Source organism: Talpa europaea (genome assembly GCF_964194135.1).
Source record: "Talpa europaea genome assembly, chromosome: 8".
NCBI lineage: Eukaryota > Metazoa > Chordata > Mammalia > Eulipotyphla > Talpidae > Talpa > Talpa europaea.
The window spans coordinates 39,998,655-40,019,740 of record NC_140075.1 but is presented as its reverse complement, the minus strand read 5'-3'; the positions used below and the strand labels follow the sequence as shown (position 1 = coordinate 40,019,740).

Here is a 21,086-nt window from a genome sequence, read left to right as displayed (position 1 = left end):
TTGTATATTGTTGGCGGGCTGTAATCTGGTCCAGTCTCTACTGTAAACGATATGGGTATGAAGGTTTCTGAAATCATTAAAAATAGATCATATGATCTAGCAACCCCTCTCCCAGATATCCACACGAAGGGTCCACAACACCAACCTGAGGAACACATGCATTTCTATGCTACGTGAAGTCAGTCAGAAGGAGATGGACAAAGATTGAATAATTTCACTCACCCATGGAACAGAAAAAAAATAAAATAAAGGCATAGACAAAACCAAACCCCAAAACGAACCCTTGGATTCTGACTGCAGAACTGAGGTTACCAGAGGGGGATGGGGTGGGGGTAGCAAAGTGGGAAGGAGGCCAGTTGACTGTGGTGGAGCATTCATCGTATTTTGGTGGCAGGTATGGTGTGGCAATACACACATGAAGACGTGTCAACCTGTATTCCTAAACATACAGTGATGTAAGCCAATGTCACCTCAAAGAAAAAAAAAAAAAAAGGAAAAAGAGAGTGAATTATAAACGAAGGTGCTGTAGCGAGCCTCTGGTAGAGCGATAGTGACATGGCTGTTCCCTGCGGCTGGGGTTGCTGCTGGTGGGCACAGGAAAGGCTGACCAAGTCCTGTCTCTGTGGAACACAGACCCTTTTTCCTGTTTTTGGAAACAGCACTTGTGGTTCCTTCTTTCTGGGATGCACTCCCGCGTCTGCCTCTCCCACCCCTGCCTGGCACACCACTAGTTATCCTTGAATTCTCGGCTCACCTAGCCCTTCCTTTTCTGTAGTGCCATCCCTGTGGGAGACCCTGCAGGGCCCTCCTGGGAACTGACAGGAGGCCTGACTGCTCATCTGAAGGCCCTGGCCTCGGGCTCATTTGGCCTTCGCCCCTACCCAGCCAGCCTCCAGGCCCCTGCAGGAGTCCTGCCCTCTACCTGCGCACCTCTCCCCAGCTCTCACCCTTCAGGTCTGACCTCAGACATTACCTCCTGCCCACCACTCTCTGTACTGCATCCCAAGACACCCTATTCTCTCCCTCACAGGTATATCTCACATTGCGATTACAAATGTATTTGATTATTGACTATTCTTGTCTGCCTCCCCACCAAAGAGGGAAAGTTCCAGAGTAGTGGCTGCATCTTTTTTTTTTTTTTTTTTTTTTGTTTCCCCCACTAGCACTTGGAATCAGCTCAACAAGTATCTGTTAGTGGACAGCCCCACCACCTCCCGTGTCTGGTCCTCAGGCTCCTTCGCCAGCTCATCACCTTCTACTTGTCACTAGAGACCGCTGCTTCTCGGGGCTGGACCAAGCTCCCCCCTCTTATCTCCCTAAGTGACAGCCCTCGTCCCCGTGGCCTCGAGTGGCCCTCTAATGGACACCTCTGCGCCCACCCCCTCTGGCTGCAGCCCCGCATCTCCAAGTCCCGCTGACATCAGCCACAGGACTCACAGCCTCTCAAATTCAACACATCCCTTGCTGAGCTCCTGACATTCTCTCTGAACCTGAGCTGGATCCAGGTTCCTCACCGCAGGGAAAAACAGTCATGCTGGACAGAGACCTTGAAGCTGTTCTTGGCATTTCCCGCCCATGTCTTCCTTCTATCCTTCCACCACCTGGTACTATTATTTTACCCCCTGAAATATCACTCCACGTCATCCATCCTTCCATACCCCTCTGTCATCCCTTCCACTTGCACAGGGAATAGACCCTGAGCTGTCTCCCTGTCCTGACTCCCGTGCGCCTTCCATTATGCTCAAGCAGTGGCTGCAGTGTTATTTGAGAAAGGCACAGGGGCCTCCCTGGTGGCACAGGGCTTAAACACAGGGCTATCAAGCTATCGCCAGTCACTGCAGCACAAGTTTGATCCCCAGGCCCCCTGGGAGCTACCCACATGGCGCTGCAGACCTCTCCTGCCTAGCCCACTGCTCCCCTCAGCAGTGTATTTCAGTAGATCCGCCTGTTCTGCTCCCCACTCTGTCTCTGGTGAATCCTCTCACCCCCGTCTCTGGCCTATACCCCAGTTCTTGTATGCATAAATAAATAAATCTTTAAAAAAAAAAAAAAAAGAAAGGCACAACTCCTCATAGTGCTCTCCTACTTAAAGGCCCTCAGTGGCTTCTCAGAATGAAATCACTTTCCCTCTGTGGTGCTGCCACTTCTGATGCCTGCTCCTCCCTGCACTGAGTGCTGGTAGGTTGGGAATCCAGCCTAGGGCTCAGGAAGGGGGCAGGAGGGAAAGCTCAGCCACAGGGGGGGCCCTCAGCAGGGTAACCCAGGACAGCACTGCCCTAGATCTAGAGTCTGACCACTGTCTGAGCAGGCTGAGGGCTGAGGAAAGCTTCTAACCACCCCTTTCCACAGCCAGGCTCTTCAAACAGCCTTTGTCTTTCTACATCTAGGAAGGTGGGTATTCTGCCCGTCCCCCGGCATGGGGCAAGAACTCCTGGCCTGGGGCCCTCAGTGACTCAAATTCTACCCTCAACCTTAGTAGAAGCTTTGGTTCTAAGGTTGTTTACCCCTGGAGGCACCACCCCCATCTCCTACTGGGAGACTGCTGGGGAGAGGGGGTAGAGAATCTGTATCTTTGCTGCAGTTCCTATGGGATCCCCAGGAAACTGCGGATTTGGTGGGCTCCCCTGGATAAACAGAATTCAGCACTTTCTCACTGTCTGCTGCTGTCTCTTGTTGCAAAATCCACCCTGCCTGCCTGCAACCTCCCTCAGCCCAGCTGCCAAGGCAGTTCCCTCACCCAGTGGGAGCACGGGCCTGAGTGCAAAGCAGAGCTCTTTGCATGCCTGATTTCACCTGAACTCTCCAGTCTAAACTCAGCCATGTGCCCTCTGCACCCCTTTTGTCTACTGCCCTGGCCTCCACGCTGTCCTCGGACTCTGCAGGCACAAAGGACTCACACACAGGCCCACACACAGCCCCGGAGGCTTTCTCTCACCCCTGATAGGTGTTTATCCAAAGGTCTCTCCCCGGAGGGCTTATCTGGCCTCCCAATCTCATCACAGGCCCTGCAAACACTCTCCTTGCTGCTTTTTCTCTTTGGTGCCCAGCACCACGTGACAACAATATATTCTACTTATTTATCGTACTTACTGTCCATCTGCTCAGACTAGGAAGTAAGCTTCATGAAAGCAGCGATTTTGTCAGCTTTGTCATGGCTAGATCTCCAGCATCTGGCACAGGACCTGCCTCGTGAACATGTGGTACATAAGCGATTCTACGTTTCCTTCCCGCTCAACACCCTCGACAACACCAGGGATCTCTTCCAGACCTTTCTGAAAACCATCCCTCCTCCACCTGTCCCTTGCCCAGGGCTAGCTGGTGGCCTCTCCCCATACACTCTGCTGGATTCTCAGGACTAGATCACATTGTGGGGGGCTTCATGGGATAAGCCAAATATCTGCACATGACGGTGATTATTGTTCAGCACTGATGTTCATCTATAATTATAATTATTATCTGATTATAATTATTATCTCTTCCTTAATTCTGCTGTCATTGCTGGCCTTCTATGGGCTGAGCTGGCATGGGTCATGTACGCCCATGTTCACAGAGGTTGCCCCAAGTGGTAGCATCTCTTAACAATCCTCTCCATCTCTGATGGCTCTCATTTAAATTGCGTAAGGGATTAAGTGTACCATCTGGAAGCATGTTCCAGTAGTTCTGGAAGGGCCTGTATGAACTGGGGTAGCAGAGCCAAGGGATGAAGTAGCACCTCTGCCCTCCACAGTGGCCTTGACTGGTGGCTAAGAGCCCGGCCTTCCTAGAAGCCTCCCAAGCACCCAAGCCTTCGGCATGCCCTCTGTTCTTTCCTCAGTGAATCTGCGCAGGCCTTCTCCACAGGCCCCCCTGAATCGACACTCAGAGCCCCACAGACCCTGCCTGAGTCCCTACTTGTCCCTGCTTCCTGGACACATGCCACGCCTTGGTACTTCTGGGTGTCTGCTTGGGTGATGGAGGTGCTGCCACTCACAGCAGGGCAGGGCGAGCCCCTCAGAGACGCCAGCCACATCTCTGTGAAGATTCTGGACAGCAAATCCTGACAGCTGGGACCACAAACCTGCGTGCAGGCCTCAGGGCGGCCAGGTGCTGCTGTTCTCAAAATGTTCTAGCTATTCCTCTAGCCAGGAGAACCCAGGGGCTGACACAGTCACAGATTGTCAGTGAAACACAGGATTTACCCCGCAGAAAGAGGCAGTGAGAGGGAAGGGCAGGAAGCAACTTCCAACAACTCTGGTTGGGTGGGGGGGCTGCACACACAGCACAGCTCCTGCCCTTCCACCCTTCAGACTGCGTGGGAGCAAGCCACAGGTTGGTGATAAGTTCTCAGGGAAACCACTGCCCCCGTTGGAGCTAAACCTTTGTCAGAGTTGGACTCAAAACAGTGTATCCCAAACATAGGCGCTTCTAGGCAAGAGTTAAATTAGCCTTGCAAGCAGAGATGCAACACTTGAGCCCACTGCCCACTGCCCACAGCTTTAGTTCTTTCAAAACACAACCATGGAGAAATGCGGCAAGGAAATTAAGTAGAAAAACTGCCAAAATACCCATTTTCCCTCTTTTTCCATTGGCTCCTTTTTCGCCCTTTGGGCCCTGGGGGCCGGGCAGTCCCTCTGATCCATTGTGTCCTGGTAACCCATCGACTCCTGGAGGCCCTGCATTAAAACATGGAAACAGAAATAATGAAAGTCATGTCCACTAAAGTTAATGCGATTTTCTATAGCCAAGGATGCCAGGTCATTCCAGAGTCTCTCCTGCTTCTTCCCTTCTCCCTCTTAGCTGCACTGACAGGTGAGGACCGGTGATGGCAGGGTCCTAAGTGGGAGAGGCAGGAGGGCTGGTGATTGGAGTAGAAAGAAAGCAGGGGTCGTGGTCATGGTCAGGGCTGCCTCCAGACTCTGCCCTCCTCAGCCCTTTCTGAGGGGCCCTGAGGAGCCTGCCACCCATATCCTCCCCACAAACTAGGAAGGCCCATGGGATCTTACCTGGTGGTCCAGGCGGTCCTACAACAGAAAGAGAAATTTAGATGAAAAACCAAGGTTGGAAGAAAGCAAAGCCAGCACCATAATCCTCCAAGACAAAGAGTATCTTTTCCCCCCTAAAATAAACTAATTACTTAGTGGCCCTAAGGAGCCAGTCCATGCCTTTTTTTTTTTTTTCAAACTCAGTATATTTGTCCCCAAAATCTTTTAAAACCCATTTGTCAATCATGACCATTTCTGCTTCAATTTCAATGGACCAGGGATAATTTCTAAGCTGGCTTCACTACAGATTCACCCATCAACCAAGCAATCAGCTTAATTAAATAAGGTTTGGTGACAATGCAGGCAGGCACTGGTCCAGCCCTGACACAGGGTACGTCTCAGCAAGCTGGTGCTGTGTGAGCCCAGTCCCAGGGCTCCATCCTGCTCGCTTGTCTCCTCTAAATTGCAGGGGAAGCAAGAGCAGAGGCTTCTGTTCTGTTGCACGAAATAGCCTGAGAAAAACTGAGGGCCAAATCGGGTAGCAAATACCTTCCTTAGTGTTTAAGTACTCCGGGGCTAAAGGCATTCAGATGAATCATTTACACCTAACCTAAAAAGAACAACTTTGCTTCCACAAATAGTAGAGTCTCCTTCTCGATTATTCTACTTGTACATTCAGACAAGTCAATGAGTTTGAGCAACCAAAGTCCCTTTATTTCTCCAGACCACATATAATGGTTAGACATAACATAACAGTGGAAATTTCCAGAAATCCAAGCTTGTGGAAAACCATCATTTACTAATCACTTACTGTATACATCAAAATCTACCAAGAGGTAGAAACCTTGGCCGCTGGGTCAGTCGTATTTATGACCTATCTGGGAAAAGTAGACCTTTTTGAAGCCACAATGGATTATGAGGGAGCACAGTGAGCAAGCCCAGCTCTGGGAAGTCTGAGAGGGTGAGTCCTGGGGTGCTGTACTGAAGAAACAATGGGCCCAAGGCAGTTATGGGGGGTGGAGGGAAACAGGCACAGAGCTGGGAACTTGCATCGTGAGAGAAAGAAGACTGGCAAAGCTAGTATGTGTGGCGATGAGGCTGAGAGAATACTTGGTGGGGTGAATGCGGGACAGAAGTACTTGGAAGCCAAACACAGAGCTATCGACAGTATCTGCAAGGCAGTGCGGGGGCGGGGGGCGGGGTTGGCGGAGAGAAGAGTAGATTTTTGAGCAGGGGGATAAGCTGTGACATCAGTGTGAGCTGGAAATCCTTTCTGTAAATGGAAGTTGAATAGCACTATGGAACGAGATGGATAGAAGCAGGGGTGGGGAGAAAATACCCAGAGTCTTTGCAGTTAACTTTAGAGACAAGGCTATTGGAAAATGTGGCTGGTGACTGTAGAGTTGTAGAGAATGCTAGAAATTCAAGGGTGTTTTTCAGAAGGAGGAGCAGGTCTCCATGTATCCATGGGCTTCACTGTGACTGGGGAGGAGGCCTCTCAGGTAGCTGAGAACTTAGGATGTTGATGGAAAAAGGCTATTTTACAGACAATAGGGTTTCTGGAAGAACCTGTGTTTGTATGTATGCTCTTAACACAGAGAATCCTACATTGGGCAGAAATGATCTACTGAGAATGACAACACATCTCCTAAGGTCAGTGTAGCCTGCGGTTACATTATTTTATCACCAGATGGCATGTTCCTGTTCATGCTCCTGCTCTCTCCCTCTCATAAGGGGGTGATGTGGACAGCTGACGGAGGTCCAAAGAAATCAACCATCATTCTTGACTACAGATGGTGCCAAATTCAGTGTGCACATTGGTAGGGGGGAAAAAAGGTGTACAAGTAAGAACCAATTGCATGTCGTACGTTCCACAAGTTTCCAGGACAGCCCTATAACTATTTCCAAATTTCCAAGTCGGGGGACTATTGAAGAGAGGTCCTGGCTAGAGATATGTATTTAGGACACTTTAGCTGTGGCCAAGTGTTTATAGAGTTTCTGGACAAAACTCTGCTGACCCCTAGGGCTGTAGTTTTCAGTCATTTGAGTGCATTGAATCACTGGGAATGCTTGTTAAAATGCAGAGTAACTGGACCCCATCTTGGGATTCTAATTCAGTTTGGATTGAGAGACCCAGGAACCTGTATTTTTTTTAAAGATTTATTTATTTTTATACAAGAACCGGGGTACAGGCCAGTTGCGTGGGAGGGTGAGATGATTCACCAGAGACAGAGAACAGAACAGTCAGACTGACTGAAATACACTGCTGAAGGGAGCAGCGGGTGAGACAGGAGAGGTCTGCCAAGTCATGTGGGTATCTCCGTGGCCAGCGGGGATTGAACCAGCGCTGCAGAGGCTGCAGACAGCTTCCCAGTAGTGCGCTCAATAGCCTGCGCCACCAGAGAGGCCCTGTATATATTTTTTTTAACCAAGCACCAGTGGTGACTGGGATGCAGATGGTCTTGGGTCCCCAACCTCCATGTGACGTGAATATTTTCTGGGGAAAGAATCTGTCACTATTAGCAGACCCTAAAAGGATCTCTGATCCTAAAAAACATTGAGCTATTACTCTTGAGGCCAGAGTAAAATGTCTGGGTCAAAATTTGGGGTGAGATGAGTAGAAACACACCATCTGGAGGGGGCAGGTGATAGAAGAGGCACAAGGAAAGGCAGAGGAGGGGATCCAACAGTGCCTGTGTCCCAAAGTTAATGCAGTAGAGAGCGCACCAGAGGGATGACAAACCAATCCAACGTGCTCAGAGGGTGTGACTGTGCTCCTCTGTCCCAGGGCCTTCTCGAGGGTGTCGGGATGGCTGAGTGGTCCAAGGCACCAGACTCAAGCTCCCCTTTCCAATGTCTTCTCAGGATGCCAACTGCACTGCCCCAGGGCTCCTTATGCTGTCCCCAAAAAGTGGTATTATAAGGCATTATAAGTTATGCTGACAACTGGGTGTTTAGCAAACTGTTTTTCAGGATGTTTTCTCATCGCTTCACATTTCTCTCCTTGAGCATTACAGACCCTCTCGGAGTATGTGTGGACAGGGTCATGTCCCTATTGTAGTGCATGCAGGACTGGTTGCCGCCAGTGGGGCCCACACTCAGAAGAGGGTTTTGCACTTGGGAATGCAAAGATAAAATTATTAAAAATTTTGTCTGCATGTATGTCTTGTAAATAAAGTCTGCAGGGAGGATGGAGCCTTGGTTCAAATGCAGCCCGGCCTCCCAGGACAGCATTCCACCTGTTCCCCTGACCCTTAGTGTGTCCTCCCTACCCCTCACCTATCACTGACTGCTGCTGCCTTCCACCCCTGGGCATGTGCTCATGTGCAGGAAGGCTGGGGCTGAGCATGTGCCCTGGGTGCCCCCTCTGCCAGGGCGGGTCTCTGCTCTATGTGCCCCATGTTTCAGGAGTATGACAGTAAACAGCAATGTAAGAAGCCCCACCACAGCAGGAGCAGTTCAAGACTGCAGGCAGGGAGACTTTGACTGTAGGGTCCTGCCAAGCCCTGCAAGGGTTTGCTGGCTCTACCTCCACCCCACACTCCTAGCCAGAGTCAATTAGAATTGGCTAGATGTGTGACTGCAGCTCTTTTGGATTTTTAGAATGCCTGGGTTTTGCAAGGTCTGGGTCAGGAAAATTAGAGAGCTTTGAATATGTATTAACTTAGATGGGGAACAATACTGGGAATTTTTGTCTATATAGCACATTTGCCATTTGAATTCTTGGATTTGTTTGATTGCTGGGTGAATGGCAAGGTTCTGAGGCCCTGAATTTCTACTAAGGAAGGTCTGTTTTGGAAAGCCTTCTCAAAGACACCTGCTTTTCCATAAAATCTGCTGGGGTCCCACAAAATCTGGGCTCAGGGGTAAGATGCAGTCAGAAAAGCTTATGTTCTTTGAAAAGCTGCACAGCAAAAGTCCCATCTATGTTACTGGTAAACTGGCCTCACTGTTCATGGCATCTTTCTTTGTCCATAGCAACCACAGCTGGATCCAGTAAAAGAATAATAGTGGACTTTCACGGTCACAGCTGGAACAGCCTCCAGACACAAATGCCTGCTTTTTCAAAGATGGATCCAGTGTGGAACTAGATCTTTCTCAGACTCAAGCCAAGGGTTTGGCCTGCGGCCCACCCTGCTAGCTCCTGCTCGGGTTTCTGGATCAAGGCTCTCTGTCTCTCCCCAGATGTTGCCTAAATTCAGTCCTGGGTCCTTCATCCCCTGAACCCTCATTCAGGCAGCATGGTCTATCCCCTGGTACCTCTTCACTTTGCAACTTGAACATTTTCACACCTAAGTTTTAATGAGCTTTCTGTGTAAAAGGGAGGCCCAATTTCAAGCTGACAAGAAAGGAAAAGGTGCTGGTTTCTGAAAATCATTTTGAAGTAGCAAAGAATTACCTCCTCAACCCATTTCTAGCAAGGATGTAATCCCCCATCAGTGTGGATGTGACCCCCCCCCTCCATCTATCTCCCCTAAGTGGTCTCAATAGCTCCATCCCCTGCATTCACAGAAAGCCTGGCTCTCATTCTATCACTATAAAAATAAAAAAGGAAGGGCTTTTCCTATGCCTCTCCACAGAGCTTTTGTGCCTAACTCCATCCATCTGAGCATTTCTGTAGTGCTCATTACTGTCACATGTGGGAACTCTGAAAAGGGACTTCCAGAGATGGAAGAAAGGTGCTTAAGCCCCAAGAGTTTCAGAATAAAGGACCAAGCTGCTCTAAAGATGTTTAATTTTCTGTGAAGGCTGAAATGTGACTCGAGTAATTCAATTATCATTTCCATAAAGCCACAGGATTACAGCTTTTCTCTCTGAGGCCAAGCTACGCAATCAAGAGTAAGACTTGGACTTGGGGTGCCTTAGGGAAGCTCCCTTACCAGCCCAGCACCCCCAATTAATCTCTAGATTAAACCACAGGTTTGACATTCAACAAATTCACCAGGACTCCTAATGCAGAGCAGATAAGAGGTACTGGAGAGAATACTGCAGAAAAGAGCGAGGTTTCTACAACTACACACACATGCACACACACACATGCACACAAACACACACACACACACACACCCTGCAGGGTTTTCATCTTCTACACACACAGCTCCATGAAGCATGAACGGATTTCCCCGGAACCTGGGGCCACAGGTGGAGGTGGCCCAGTAAAAGCTTTAGACAGCTTCAAAGTCTTGTGGTCATCGCTGAAGTCCACGAAGAGTCACGTATTTATGCATGGTAGACTTTTATTTTATTTTATTTTATTTTTTAAAGATTTATTTATACATACAAGCACTGGGTACAGTCAGAAGTGCGAGAGGGTGAGAGAATTCACCAGAGCCAGAGCGGGGAGCAGAGCAGGCAGAAGGACCGAAGTACACTGCTGAGGGGAGCAGCGGGCGGCAGGAGAGGTCTGCGCCCATGTGGGACCCTCCTCAGGTGGCCAGGGAGCAGCCGGGGATGGAACCGGCGCTGCAGAGGCTGCGGGCAGCTTCGCAACCCAGCGCTCAACCGCTGCGCCACGGGGGAGGCCCATGCATGGTAGACTTTTAATACAAAAACATCTTCCCTTTCCTCAGAATGAAATACCTCCTTTGGAGAGGCAGGGAAGGAGTTTCTAAAATCAGGCTCTGTCACCCTTGGGTTTGGCTTGAAGCTGGAGTGGAGGGTGTGGGGCATTGGGCAATGAATTCAGTGACTGCTCTGGGGTCTGTGCTTTTCCGCAGCCCCAGTTTCTAAAGGCAGGGGATGGGCGCCCCCTCTCCTCAGGTGAGAGGAGGCTTTACTGTCAGACTCAGGTGTAGACAATCAAATCAAAACCCCTTTCTCTCTCTTCTGGCCCATCCAGCAGCCATTTTTTGTCCCAAGCCTCCTTGTCCCTCCTTCCCTGTTGATCCTTTCTTCTTTAATTGTCCTTGACCCATTGAGTGGGAGGGGGCAGCAGGTGACCCACCTCGAGTCCCACCCAGCCCGCCTCAAGCACCACAGACAGCACTTGCCGAGAAAAGTGCTTTCTTCACTGATAAGCAATTTGGTTCTAGAGGTTGCCATTCATGCTATATGTATAATGTAGAGAAATAATTAGGAGCGCTGACCTCCCCCCAACCACACGCTGTATGTGTAGTCAAAAATCCTAGTATAACTCCTGACTCCCCCAAATTTATCTACTAATAGCCTGCTGTTGACCAGAAGTCTTAACCAATTACATAAACAGCCTGTTAACACATTTTTGCATGTTATGTGCACCATATGTGCTATTCTTACAATAAAGTAAGCTAGAGGGGAGGAGATGTTATTAAGAAAACCCTAAGGAAGAGTAAATACATTTTCAACACTGTATGGTATTTATCGACACTATAAGTTTACACCATCTGTTTACAAGAAAATCTGTGTGTAAATGGAGCCATGCAGTTGGGATCTTCGTGGTACTTCTGTAAGGGCACACTCTTTTCTGGCAAGAGAGCGACCACTCAGCATGGCTGTTTTCCTTGCTTTCTCCCCCACTTTTGAAAACTAATGGGGAGGGGCTTCCCTGGTGGCGCAAGGGGTTAAACACTGCATTATGGGGCAATCTGCAGCCTCTGCAGCATGAGTTCGATCCCCGGCCTGCCAGGGAGCTACTCACATGGTGCAGCAGACCTCTCCTGTCTCGCCCGCTGCTCCCCTCAGCAGTGTATTTCAGTCATTCCGCCTGTTCTGTTCCGCACTCTGTCTCTGGTGAATCCTCTCACCACCCCCGCATCTCTGGCCTGTACCCCAGCTCTTATGTGCATAAATAAATCTTTAAAAAAACAAAAAAACTAATGGGGAGAAGGAAACCATTTATGGCTCTGGTTCAAGATATCACATGTATGTTTTTAATTACCCAAGAACTAGTTATTTTCCATGGCTATATTTCTATGGCAATACCAAAAATATTATTTTTCATAATTGCATTACAGTTAATTTTCAGCCCATTAAAAACATCTGGTAAGACTAAAGCTACATGTATTTTTATAATCTAAAGTGTCCCTGGTGGTTCCTCCTGCCCCTGGCCTTTGGCTAGTACACGTGTTGGCCACGTTAGCGGCTCTCGCTCGGCGCGGGGAGGCCTACCTGTCAGGCAGATGCCCTTGGTGCTGTTACACAGGTCCACCATCACCCGGATCTGTGGGGAGAGAGGGCGGTTAAGAGCAGCACAGTGGCAGCGGGCCCGGAAACAGCCCACTTCAGACAAACAGAAAGCAATTATAAAAATTCTCAAAGTAACTTCAGGAGAATATGCAGAAGTCCGAGGTGAAACTAGCCTAAAACTGAGAGACATCCTCAAAAGATCTAAAGATACGGGGTACCAGTAGCTCATCTATCAACGTCTCAGCAGAACCTCTTTGGTTTCTATCTGAGAAGACAGAGAATGGTGAAGGAATCGCCAGATCCAATTTTCCAGGCTGTAGTGAGTTGGCACCGACATCTGAACAGGCCTGAATATCAAGGGTCTGAGGTATAATGTTTAGGAGTGAACACTTACCAGTTGGGTGAGCACAGAGATGGCAGTTGCCTTTGGTTTCCTGATACTTTAGTTTTCCCTGAAAAATGTAGACACTACAAGCACCACTCTGGAGGGCTAAGCCAGCCACAGCCTGGCCTGTGGAAAGTGGCCCAGATGGTCTAATGCACCTGGGCACCTACTCACCATGGATAGCGATCTGCGGTCACCGCACCAAGTTATCCCTCTGCTGCCTGGTTCCCATACACCCGCTCTATGCCCTTCCCCATCCTTTCTCCATAAAAGCCAGATCTGATAGATCAGCCCCGATTCAAACACTTTTGTGATTCCTGGCTGCTGTAAAGACAGAGCAAAGGTTGACCTTGTCTGGCCTCATTCCACCCTATTCCCCACTCCCTCTCTGTCCTGCAGCTAGTCTTTGCCTCCTTTCATTCACCTGTAGAATGGAGACCGCACCGGTGCTTACTTCTTTGGATTCTTGTGAAGATTAAGTAAATTATGAATTTAAGATGATCTGAAGTTCTAAGCACAGTGTCTGGCATGTAGAAGCACATACCCAAGCGTTTTCCGTTTCGTGGAGACAGCACGGTGTGGGCAGAGCATGGATTGCGAAGTCAAACTGTGTTTGAATCATGACCTTGCCACTCCCATGCAGTGTGACCTTGGGAAGGTGACAACCACTCTGCTCCAGTGTCCCACTGGTAAAAGGAATGACCAGCACCTACCTTCCAGCATGATTATGTGGTTTAAATGAGCAAATACATGCAACATGCTTGGAACAGGGCCTGGCATCATAAGCACACATTTTAAGCTACTGTTTCAATGATTCCTTGAATGTACCAGGAATGACTTAGCTAATTAATTAATTTACCATCCAAGAATTTTCAGTATACTAACAGAACAATTTTAGACCCCAGCAACATGGCATTTTAGAACGGTGGGGGAAAACCTATTGGTTAAAATTGGAATTGAGACTGCTAAATGGACATCTATAAAAAGTCAAAAAAAGGGCCTCCCTGGTGGCACAAGTGGTTAAGTGCCAGCACTTTGAAGCTATCAGCAGCCACTGCAGTAGGAGTTCAATCCCCGACGAGGGAGGTGACCTACATGGTGCAGCAGACCTCTCCTTTCTCACCTGTTGCTCCCCTCAGCAGTGTATTTCAGTCAGTCTGCCTGTTCTGCTCCCCATTCTGTCTCTGGTGGATCCTCTCACTCCCTCATACCTCTGGCCTGTACCCCAGTTCTTGTATAAATAAATAATTCAATCTTAAAAAAAAAAAAGAAAGTAAAAAAAAATGGGTTCATCCTTTACTCTTTGTACTAAATAAGTTAAGTTATACCATGGTATTCATGTAGGTAAGTCTTTTTCTAAGAAACAATCTCCATAAAATATATAGAAAGGGTGTGACAAATTGGATTAATAATTAAAAATTTCTGCATAAGAGCATCACTAACAAAAGAGACAAGCTCAGAAAAATAATTGCAAAAGGTAGTATGTAAAGAGCTGTCACAAGTCAACAAGAAATTAGAAACCAAGAGAACACAGACAGGAAAAGAAAAGAGAACCTCACCTTCACTTACAGTTTGAAGAAAGTTAAGTTACAGTTAAGTTCAAACAATGAAATGTGACTTTTCACCTCTTAGGATTATAAGCAAAAAGACGAACAGTGCATCAATGAAGAGGGTGTCGGGTCAGCCGCGCCCTTAGGAGTTGTTGATGGAAGTGGAATGGACATTGTCTCTTTGGAGGACATTTTGGTAATATCTACGAAAACATGAGTGGATTTACCTTTTGAGTCATCAATGATACTTTGGGATTTAGTCTACAGATACACTTGGAAATGTGAGAGCCGATGTAAATTCAAAGACGGCTGTTGCAGAAATGTGGGCAAGATAAACACTATTTGAAACCTAAATACTTATAAGTGAGGCCTGGTTGATGAAGTGGAACCAATGCATACAATGAAATATGGGGTAAAGAATGAATGTAAGCCCATAAGGTTGAATAATGCAAGATCTCCAAGATAAAAGAAAACACACAAAGTATAGCGCAGCATGAATGATGGGCTTCATTTATGTAAACATGTAGCACGTGCACAAATGCCCCAGATGCTTCCCTCTTTCAAGATTCTGTCTTGGTCTTTCTAGAATATTTCTGGAGAGACCTAAGAAACCTCAAGTGAGAGGGAGTGGAGGGTCAGTGTGGGAGGGAGCTGCTCATATCGTAATCATGATAGACCCTTTTGTTGTATTCCCTATTTTCACAAATTACTCTCTCAACTGAACTTTTTAAAAAGAACATGTTTTGATTTGAGGGAAAGAATTGTTTTGTCTCCCATCTAGGTTTATTTGGTGTGCTGGGAGATCTAGAGGAAAACTCAGGCTGCGTTACTTTTTGTCAAGTATGTCAATGGGTATTGACTGCTTTAGGGATTGATTGTGAAATGTATTATCCATGTCAACAACTTTAGGATGAATAATAAAGCACGCACATATACATCACTCCCCTTGCTTAAGACCTTGGTGATGCCTTCCTTGGAAACACCCTAGGTGTCCTTCCTTCCCTCTGGCCCAGCAGCTCTCTGCGCTGGGGATTAAGAGGCAGTGTTACTGTTCCTGTGGAACAGATAAGAACACAGAGGCTTAGCCAGGTGCGTCATTTACTCAAGGTCACACAGCTTGCTCCTTGAAGAGCAGGATCACCTCCAGATTTCCCCTTCCAGGAGGAATGCACGTTCTATTACGGCTCTGGTGATTATCTGCACACTAGATAGGAAAAAATTCTATTCACTGTTTTCTGTCATTTTCAGAAATGAATGTAATCAGCTACACTATGGACAAAATTTATTGTCTTAAAAAACGTGTAATTGCTCATTGAGAGGACCATTTAAGACTTCCCAATGCTTCATTTGTTGCCTGGGGGATTGCAGGAGAAGAAGTAGTTTGAAACAACAGAAGCATCAATAGAGAAAATTAGTCTTTCTCTTTCACACTTGTCAGTGGTCTGGGGTGGGCAAGGCTTCTGTAAAAAAATGAGGCAGACTTTTTGTTTCCTGGTCTTTTGGCTTAATGCATATATTAAATGTTGATTTAGATATTTACCAGTAAATTGCATTTGTCTTTACTGGGGAATATTATTTTAACAAACTTGGGCTATGCAAGATTGTATATAGGTAGGGCCATAACAAAGTCAGGCTTTTTTTGCCTGATAATAATTAAGAATTTAGATAAAAATAAGAAAATCCAAATTTCAAATTCACAAAATCTAGATGGTCAAATAAGAGCCACATCTGGCATTGAAGGTTTCCTATGTAGCTTCCTAACGATATGAGAATGTTGAAGCTAAAAGAGGCCTTAGAGCTCACTGTTTTGGGGGCTGGGAGTGGGGTGGGTGGGCATGATCTGTCCCTGAAGAGGCCCTACCCCCTCTGGGGAGCCATCGCCAACTCTCCCACCTCCCTTTGCTGCAATCACCCTGGACATCGTCTCTAGTCTTTGCCTTACCTGTATGCCATGCCTACATCTTCACTAAGGCCTCAGCTTAAATGTCACCTCATCAGGAAGGCTTTCCCTGACTCCCCAACCAAAAGTAGTCCCCGCAACCCTTCCTGATCACCTCACCTGACTTCTATCTTTGTGACACATCATTATTCACTCTTACTTTGTATGCACATAACTTATTATTATGTGTGCACATAAATGTGTGCATTTATGTATTACCTGCCTGTGCTCCCCAAACAATGGAAACACCTTGAGAGCAGGAGCACTTGTGGTCCATTCAGTCTGTATCCCTTGTTCATAGAACTGAACCTGGTCCAGGCCTAGAAATTTTCCACTTCAGGGACAGGGTTCAAGGAGAAAAGCACATCATTGCTTTCCAGAGAAGAGCTCACCTCAAGAGAAGGGGACAGGAAACTCTGAGCCTAGGTTTATGCTGTAAGACTCCACTAGTATTAAGGAGTAGATGAGGCACAAGGAAAGGTCTGTAGCAATTGTGGGGGTTGCTCCCTCCCAATCCAGCCACACTGACTTGGGGACATGCTATATGGGAACAGTCACTGTCATCTTTAGTGCAACATAAAGAGCTAGAGAGCTCAGGCTTAGTACAGCCTGGTCAACATGTCACTGAGGAGGTGAAATCACAACCCCCCAGAAGAAACACTGGGCCCACCCAGGTCACCTTCCCAGTGAGAAGATCAACGTAGCAATGGATGGAGCACGTCACACAGCATGGGCACTTGGCTTCAGCGCTGATAATATGTGGCAGCGATGGCAGAAAAAAGTCAACCACATAAACTGCCAACCCCTCAGATAGAAAACTAATGAAAGTGGAACTGCTCTAGGTGAACTGAGGTGGGGTTGGCTTTCGTTATGTTGGGGCAAAAAATAAATCATCCTGCACCCCTCTGGATTCTTCTCGGGCTGGATGAGCAATCAAAACATCAGAGGGGTTAGCTAGGGAAAAACAAAGAATTTAATGAAATATGTATGGAGAATTCACAGGGTTGTACATTCTCAAGAACAATGGAGGGGATCAGGAATATTTACGAAGCATTTTAGGAGCTGGGGCATCAGGGACAAACAGGGGTGGGGGCGACGTCACATGACAGACAAGGAAGAGAGTAAAGATGAGAATCTTAGACAGAGAGAACCTATATACTGTTAAACCCAGAACTGGCTGAGACCCCAGGCTACATTCTTCTGCCTCAGAATAGGGAGAATAGTAGCCACTGCCTCACTGATTAGATGGGGGAGGCTGAAGGACTTGGGCAAAAATAGATGCATCTCCGAGGCTTCAGGGCCCTCCCTGTTCTCAGTCCAAAACAATCTTCATTCTTCAAGTACTGCTAAGAGACACCCCGAAGCTCATAGGGCCTTGACTGACCTCTAGTTCTCATGTCAAGGTGACAAGAGGCCTATTCTGGGCTGATTGAGAAAAGTCCATCTGGCCCTTTTGTGGGGGCCAGATCCCAGAATTACTCATCTGTAAAGTGAGAGGGTTGGATTAGACAGATGATTTTCAAATTCTGCCCTCTCCCAGGGGTGTGGGAGGGCGGTAGTGGGGGGGACATTCAGAGGCCCTAGAGTCGGGGGAGGAGGGAGGAGAAAGCTGAAGCCAGAGACAGTGAGTGGAGCTGCCAGCACTGAGCACTTTCCCTCTCACCTGCTTTTTTATCCCTCTTAACCTTTGCAAAGGGAATTGTCAGATTTAAACTTGAAATGCAAATTTTTCCTTTATTTTACTTTGAAACATAAATAGGTCAATTTTTAACCAGTTGAAAATGCATCCATTTCAATAAATCTTTCCTGTGCAAAAATGCAAAGTATAGTGCAAAGTGCCTTTCTCATCAGAACGGGTACAGCTCAATTCTGTCGGCTGCCAGTGCTTAGCTGAACCCCTAACCTCGAGATGGTTGGCTGGTTGTCCTCTTGAGCAACCTTCCGCTCACCTTGTTCTCCCAGGACTGCTTCATGAAAAAGAAAGAGCAAATCTGCCCCCATCACCCGCCTGCTCTGGTCTGCACGCTGCTGAAACAATGCGTCCTGTCGGGGTTCCTGGGAAGGTCCCTAATTACAGGCCCTGCTCTGCTTCTGGAACACTGCTTATTCTGTCACCTCTCGATCTGACCTATTTTGTAACTTAAATCCCATTTTTCTTAGACACTTGAATACATTTTATGATTCTCCTTAACTATGCAAATTGCTGTTGTTCTATGCATGCAAATAATTCTTTAGAAACAGCTCCAGGGAATGGAATGATCATTCCGCCACTGAAATCCCTTGGACTGCAAAGCCGGGGCTAGCAAGTGACCCAGCTGCATTTATTGGAGGAATCAGGACTCTCAGGGTAGGAAATGAGAGGGTTAGACCACAGACGTCGGAGGCGTCGCTCATGGAGGGCCTGAGGCTGGGGTCAGCTACCCTGCACTCATCCTGTGGGAGGCAGGAATTCGTATTAGAGCCAGGATGTGGTAAAGGTAATCTGGAATCTCCACTCACCTATGTGAAGGTGGGGTTTGTCTTGTATAGGGTGTGAGAGTGAGGTGGCAGTGCGTGTGAAATTTTGGGGCAGGGTGTCCTTCCTACATCCCCCCTGGAAGATCACGCAAAGGTAAAGAAAGGCCTTTGTCAGCCCAAGTGAGCAAGCCCTGGACATCTCACATCAATGGCGCCTCAGAACCCAGCTGAATCCCTCCCAGACATCCCCAAAGCCACATATTTAACACTGGGGACACCTGAAAGTGCACAACAAAAGTCCTCAAAGATGCATTTCCTCCTCCCAGATGTGTTTCAAGGCCTTCTTCAGGCTTTGACGACAGGTCTTAAAAGGGGGATTGCCATGTGGGTACCAATAACTTGTTTCCTATGAGTGGTCAGCACAAGCTCCCTGCACAAGCTCCCCAGCCCCTTGAGGCCCTGGAGTGAGGGGAAGAGGGATGAGAAAGCTGAGGGAGTTGTTACGACAGTAAAGGAAGGAGTCCTTATAGAATCAACTTTGTTTTCAGTGTTGGTATTATATAAAGATATTGTTCTATGATATGCATGTAAACCAGGAGATTCTGCCTTTTGGGAAATCATCAGTTCATACTGTTTTAACAAAGGTATTTAATAAAAGTCCAATCCCCTCCATTTTATTTTATTTTTTTTTAAGGAATGTTTTGTCTTTTTAAAGATTTTTATTTATTTATTTATACAAGCACTGGGTACAGTCAGAAGCGCGAGAGGGTGAGAGAATTCACGAGAGCCAGAGCGGAGAGCAGAGCAGGCAGAAGGACCGAAGTACACTGCTGAGGGGAGCAGCGGGCGGCAGGAGAGGTCTGCGCGCCATGTGGGACCCTCCTCAGGTGGCCGGGGAGCAGCAATGGATCGAACCGGTGCTGCAGAGGCTGCGGGCAGCTTCGCAACCCAGCACTCAACCGCTGCGCCACTGGGGAGACCCCCAATTCCCTACATTTTAATACAAAAACTTCCCTAGACTAAAAATTGGGACTAAACAGAATTAAATTCTAATCACCCCTTGTTCTTCTCCCCCATCCCTCCCCTCTCTACCTTTGTGATTAACCTTTAACTCACATCTAATACACTTCTCTCCAACTTCATCCAAGGAAACTGGAAAAATGATCGTTACATCTCAAACAAAAATTCTCAGGTGCCCCTGTGAGGCTGACAGTACCATCAAAAGCAAACACCTGCTGATTGTTACTCCAACAGCCCGGAAAAAACTCCCTGCCCAGAAAGCCAAACGCCGGGACTCATGATTCTCCTGGGACCTAGAAATGGGAAGCCCCCCACTCCCTTCACCTCCTTTATCCCTTCATTTTCCTACCCCCCCCTTATATAATCACAGCACTCCCACCATTCGGGCAGCCAGTTTATAGACTGTCAACCGCGCTGGCTCCCTCATGGCCACCTGGAATAAAACTCCTTAGGTAGCAGAATTTCTTGTTACAAGACCTTTTTGGGAGGTGAGCAAAAGACCTGGTTTGGTTGCTTACAGTTACAACTCCGTTTATCAACTGAATTCAGAATGCAATAAGAAGTAGGATTTATAGAAACAGGCAGATACAAATCAGTAAGTGAAAAGGCAGGTCGCGTCATTCTTCTGCACAGAATCCTCCAAACATTCCCTATAACGGCTAGTGTCCTTGTAGTAGCCTTCAAGTTCCTACATGAACTGGTGTCCTTGTTCTTCCTCATCCCAGTTATCTGTTTGACCTGCCTTCCTACAACTTTCTCCCACTCCCTTTACTACAGGCTTCTTAACTATTCTTTAGCAATCCAGACACTCTCCCACCTGAGGGCCTTTGCACTTGCTATACCCTCTGCCTGAACAGCCCTTCCCTGACAGCCACATGGCTGGCTGCCTTACCTCCTTTAGGTTTTTTCTCAAAGGTCACTTTCTCAGTGAGGCCTTCCCTATTCAAACTTATAATTACATCTTCCTCTCCCCACCTCAAAATCTTCAACCTGCTTTGTTGTTCTCCATAGCGCTTACCACCTTCTATACAAACATAACTCACTTAACGGCCGATGACAGACTGCTTATGTGACAGTGGACCCAACAGGCTATCCCATGTAGCCTAGGTGGGTAGTAGGCTGTGCCACCTAGGTCTGTGTGATTATACTCTATGCCGTATGCACAATGACACATTTCTTAGAATGTTTCCCCACTGTTAAGTGACTTAGGACTATACAGTAGATCATTCATTTACATTGGTTTTTGTCTTCCCCCTCCTTTACTACCCCCCCAACATACACACCAAGAGGAGAGGGATTTGTATATATTTTTCATGTGCCTGGAACAGTAACTACTGGTCGAATGAATGAACTTATCTCTGACCAGTGGAACAGCCTCTAAGTCAGTCTTACCAATACCTGACACCAAAATCCCTTTTCATGGGTCACATGAACTCCTAGGAAGGAATTTTTTAAAAACTCCAGAATGCACCTGCCAAACTCCTAGTCTGACAAGAATCCAGACTCAGAAACTGGCAGATACCTTCGTTTATATTTGCACTTTTTAAACTGTAGAGGTATTCATCAAATACTTCATTAGAGGCATAGCAAAGAAGTGTGAGATATATTTACAGAGAAAATATAACTAAAGGTGGCAACTTAGAGACCAAAACTGCACAAATAAAGTTTTA

At 47.3% G+C, this 21,086-nt stretch overlaps 1 protein-coding gene across 1 annotated transcript in view; it reads right to left on the bottom strand.

The window, feature by feature from the left end:
• Window positions 1-21,086, bottom strand: part of GLDN (gliomedin) — a gene marked incomplete at both ends in the record, with an annotated part of 45,136 nt that overhangs the window by 14,250 nt on the left and 9,800 nt on the right. The window contains 3 exons of the mRNA XM_084240890.1: window positions 4,545-4,652; window positions 4,983-5,000; window positions 12,048-12,099. Of these exons, the coding sequence (XP_084097016.1) occupies window positions 4,545-4,652; window positions 4,983-5,000; window positions 12,048-12,099 (178 nt within the window). The remainder of the gene's footprint in view (window positions 1-4,544; window positions 4,653-4,982; window positions 5,001-12,047; window positions 12,100-21,086) is intronic.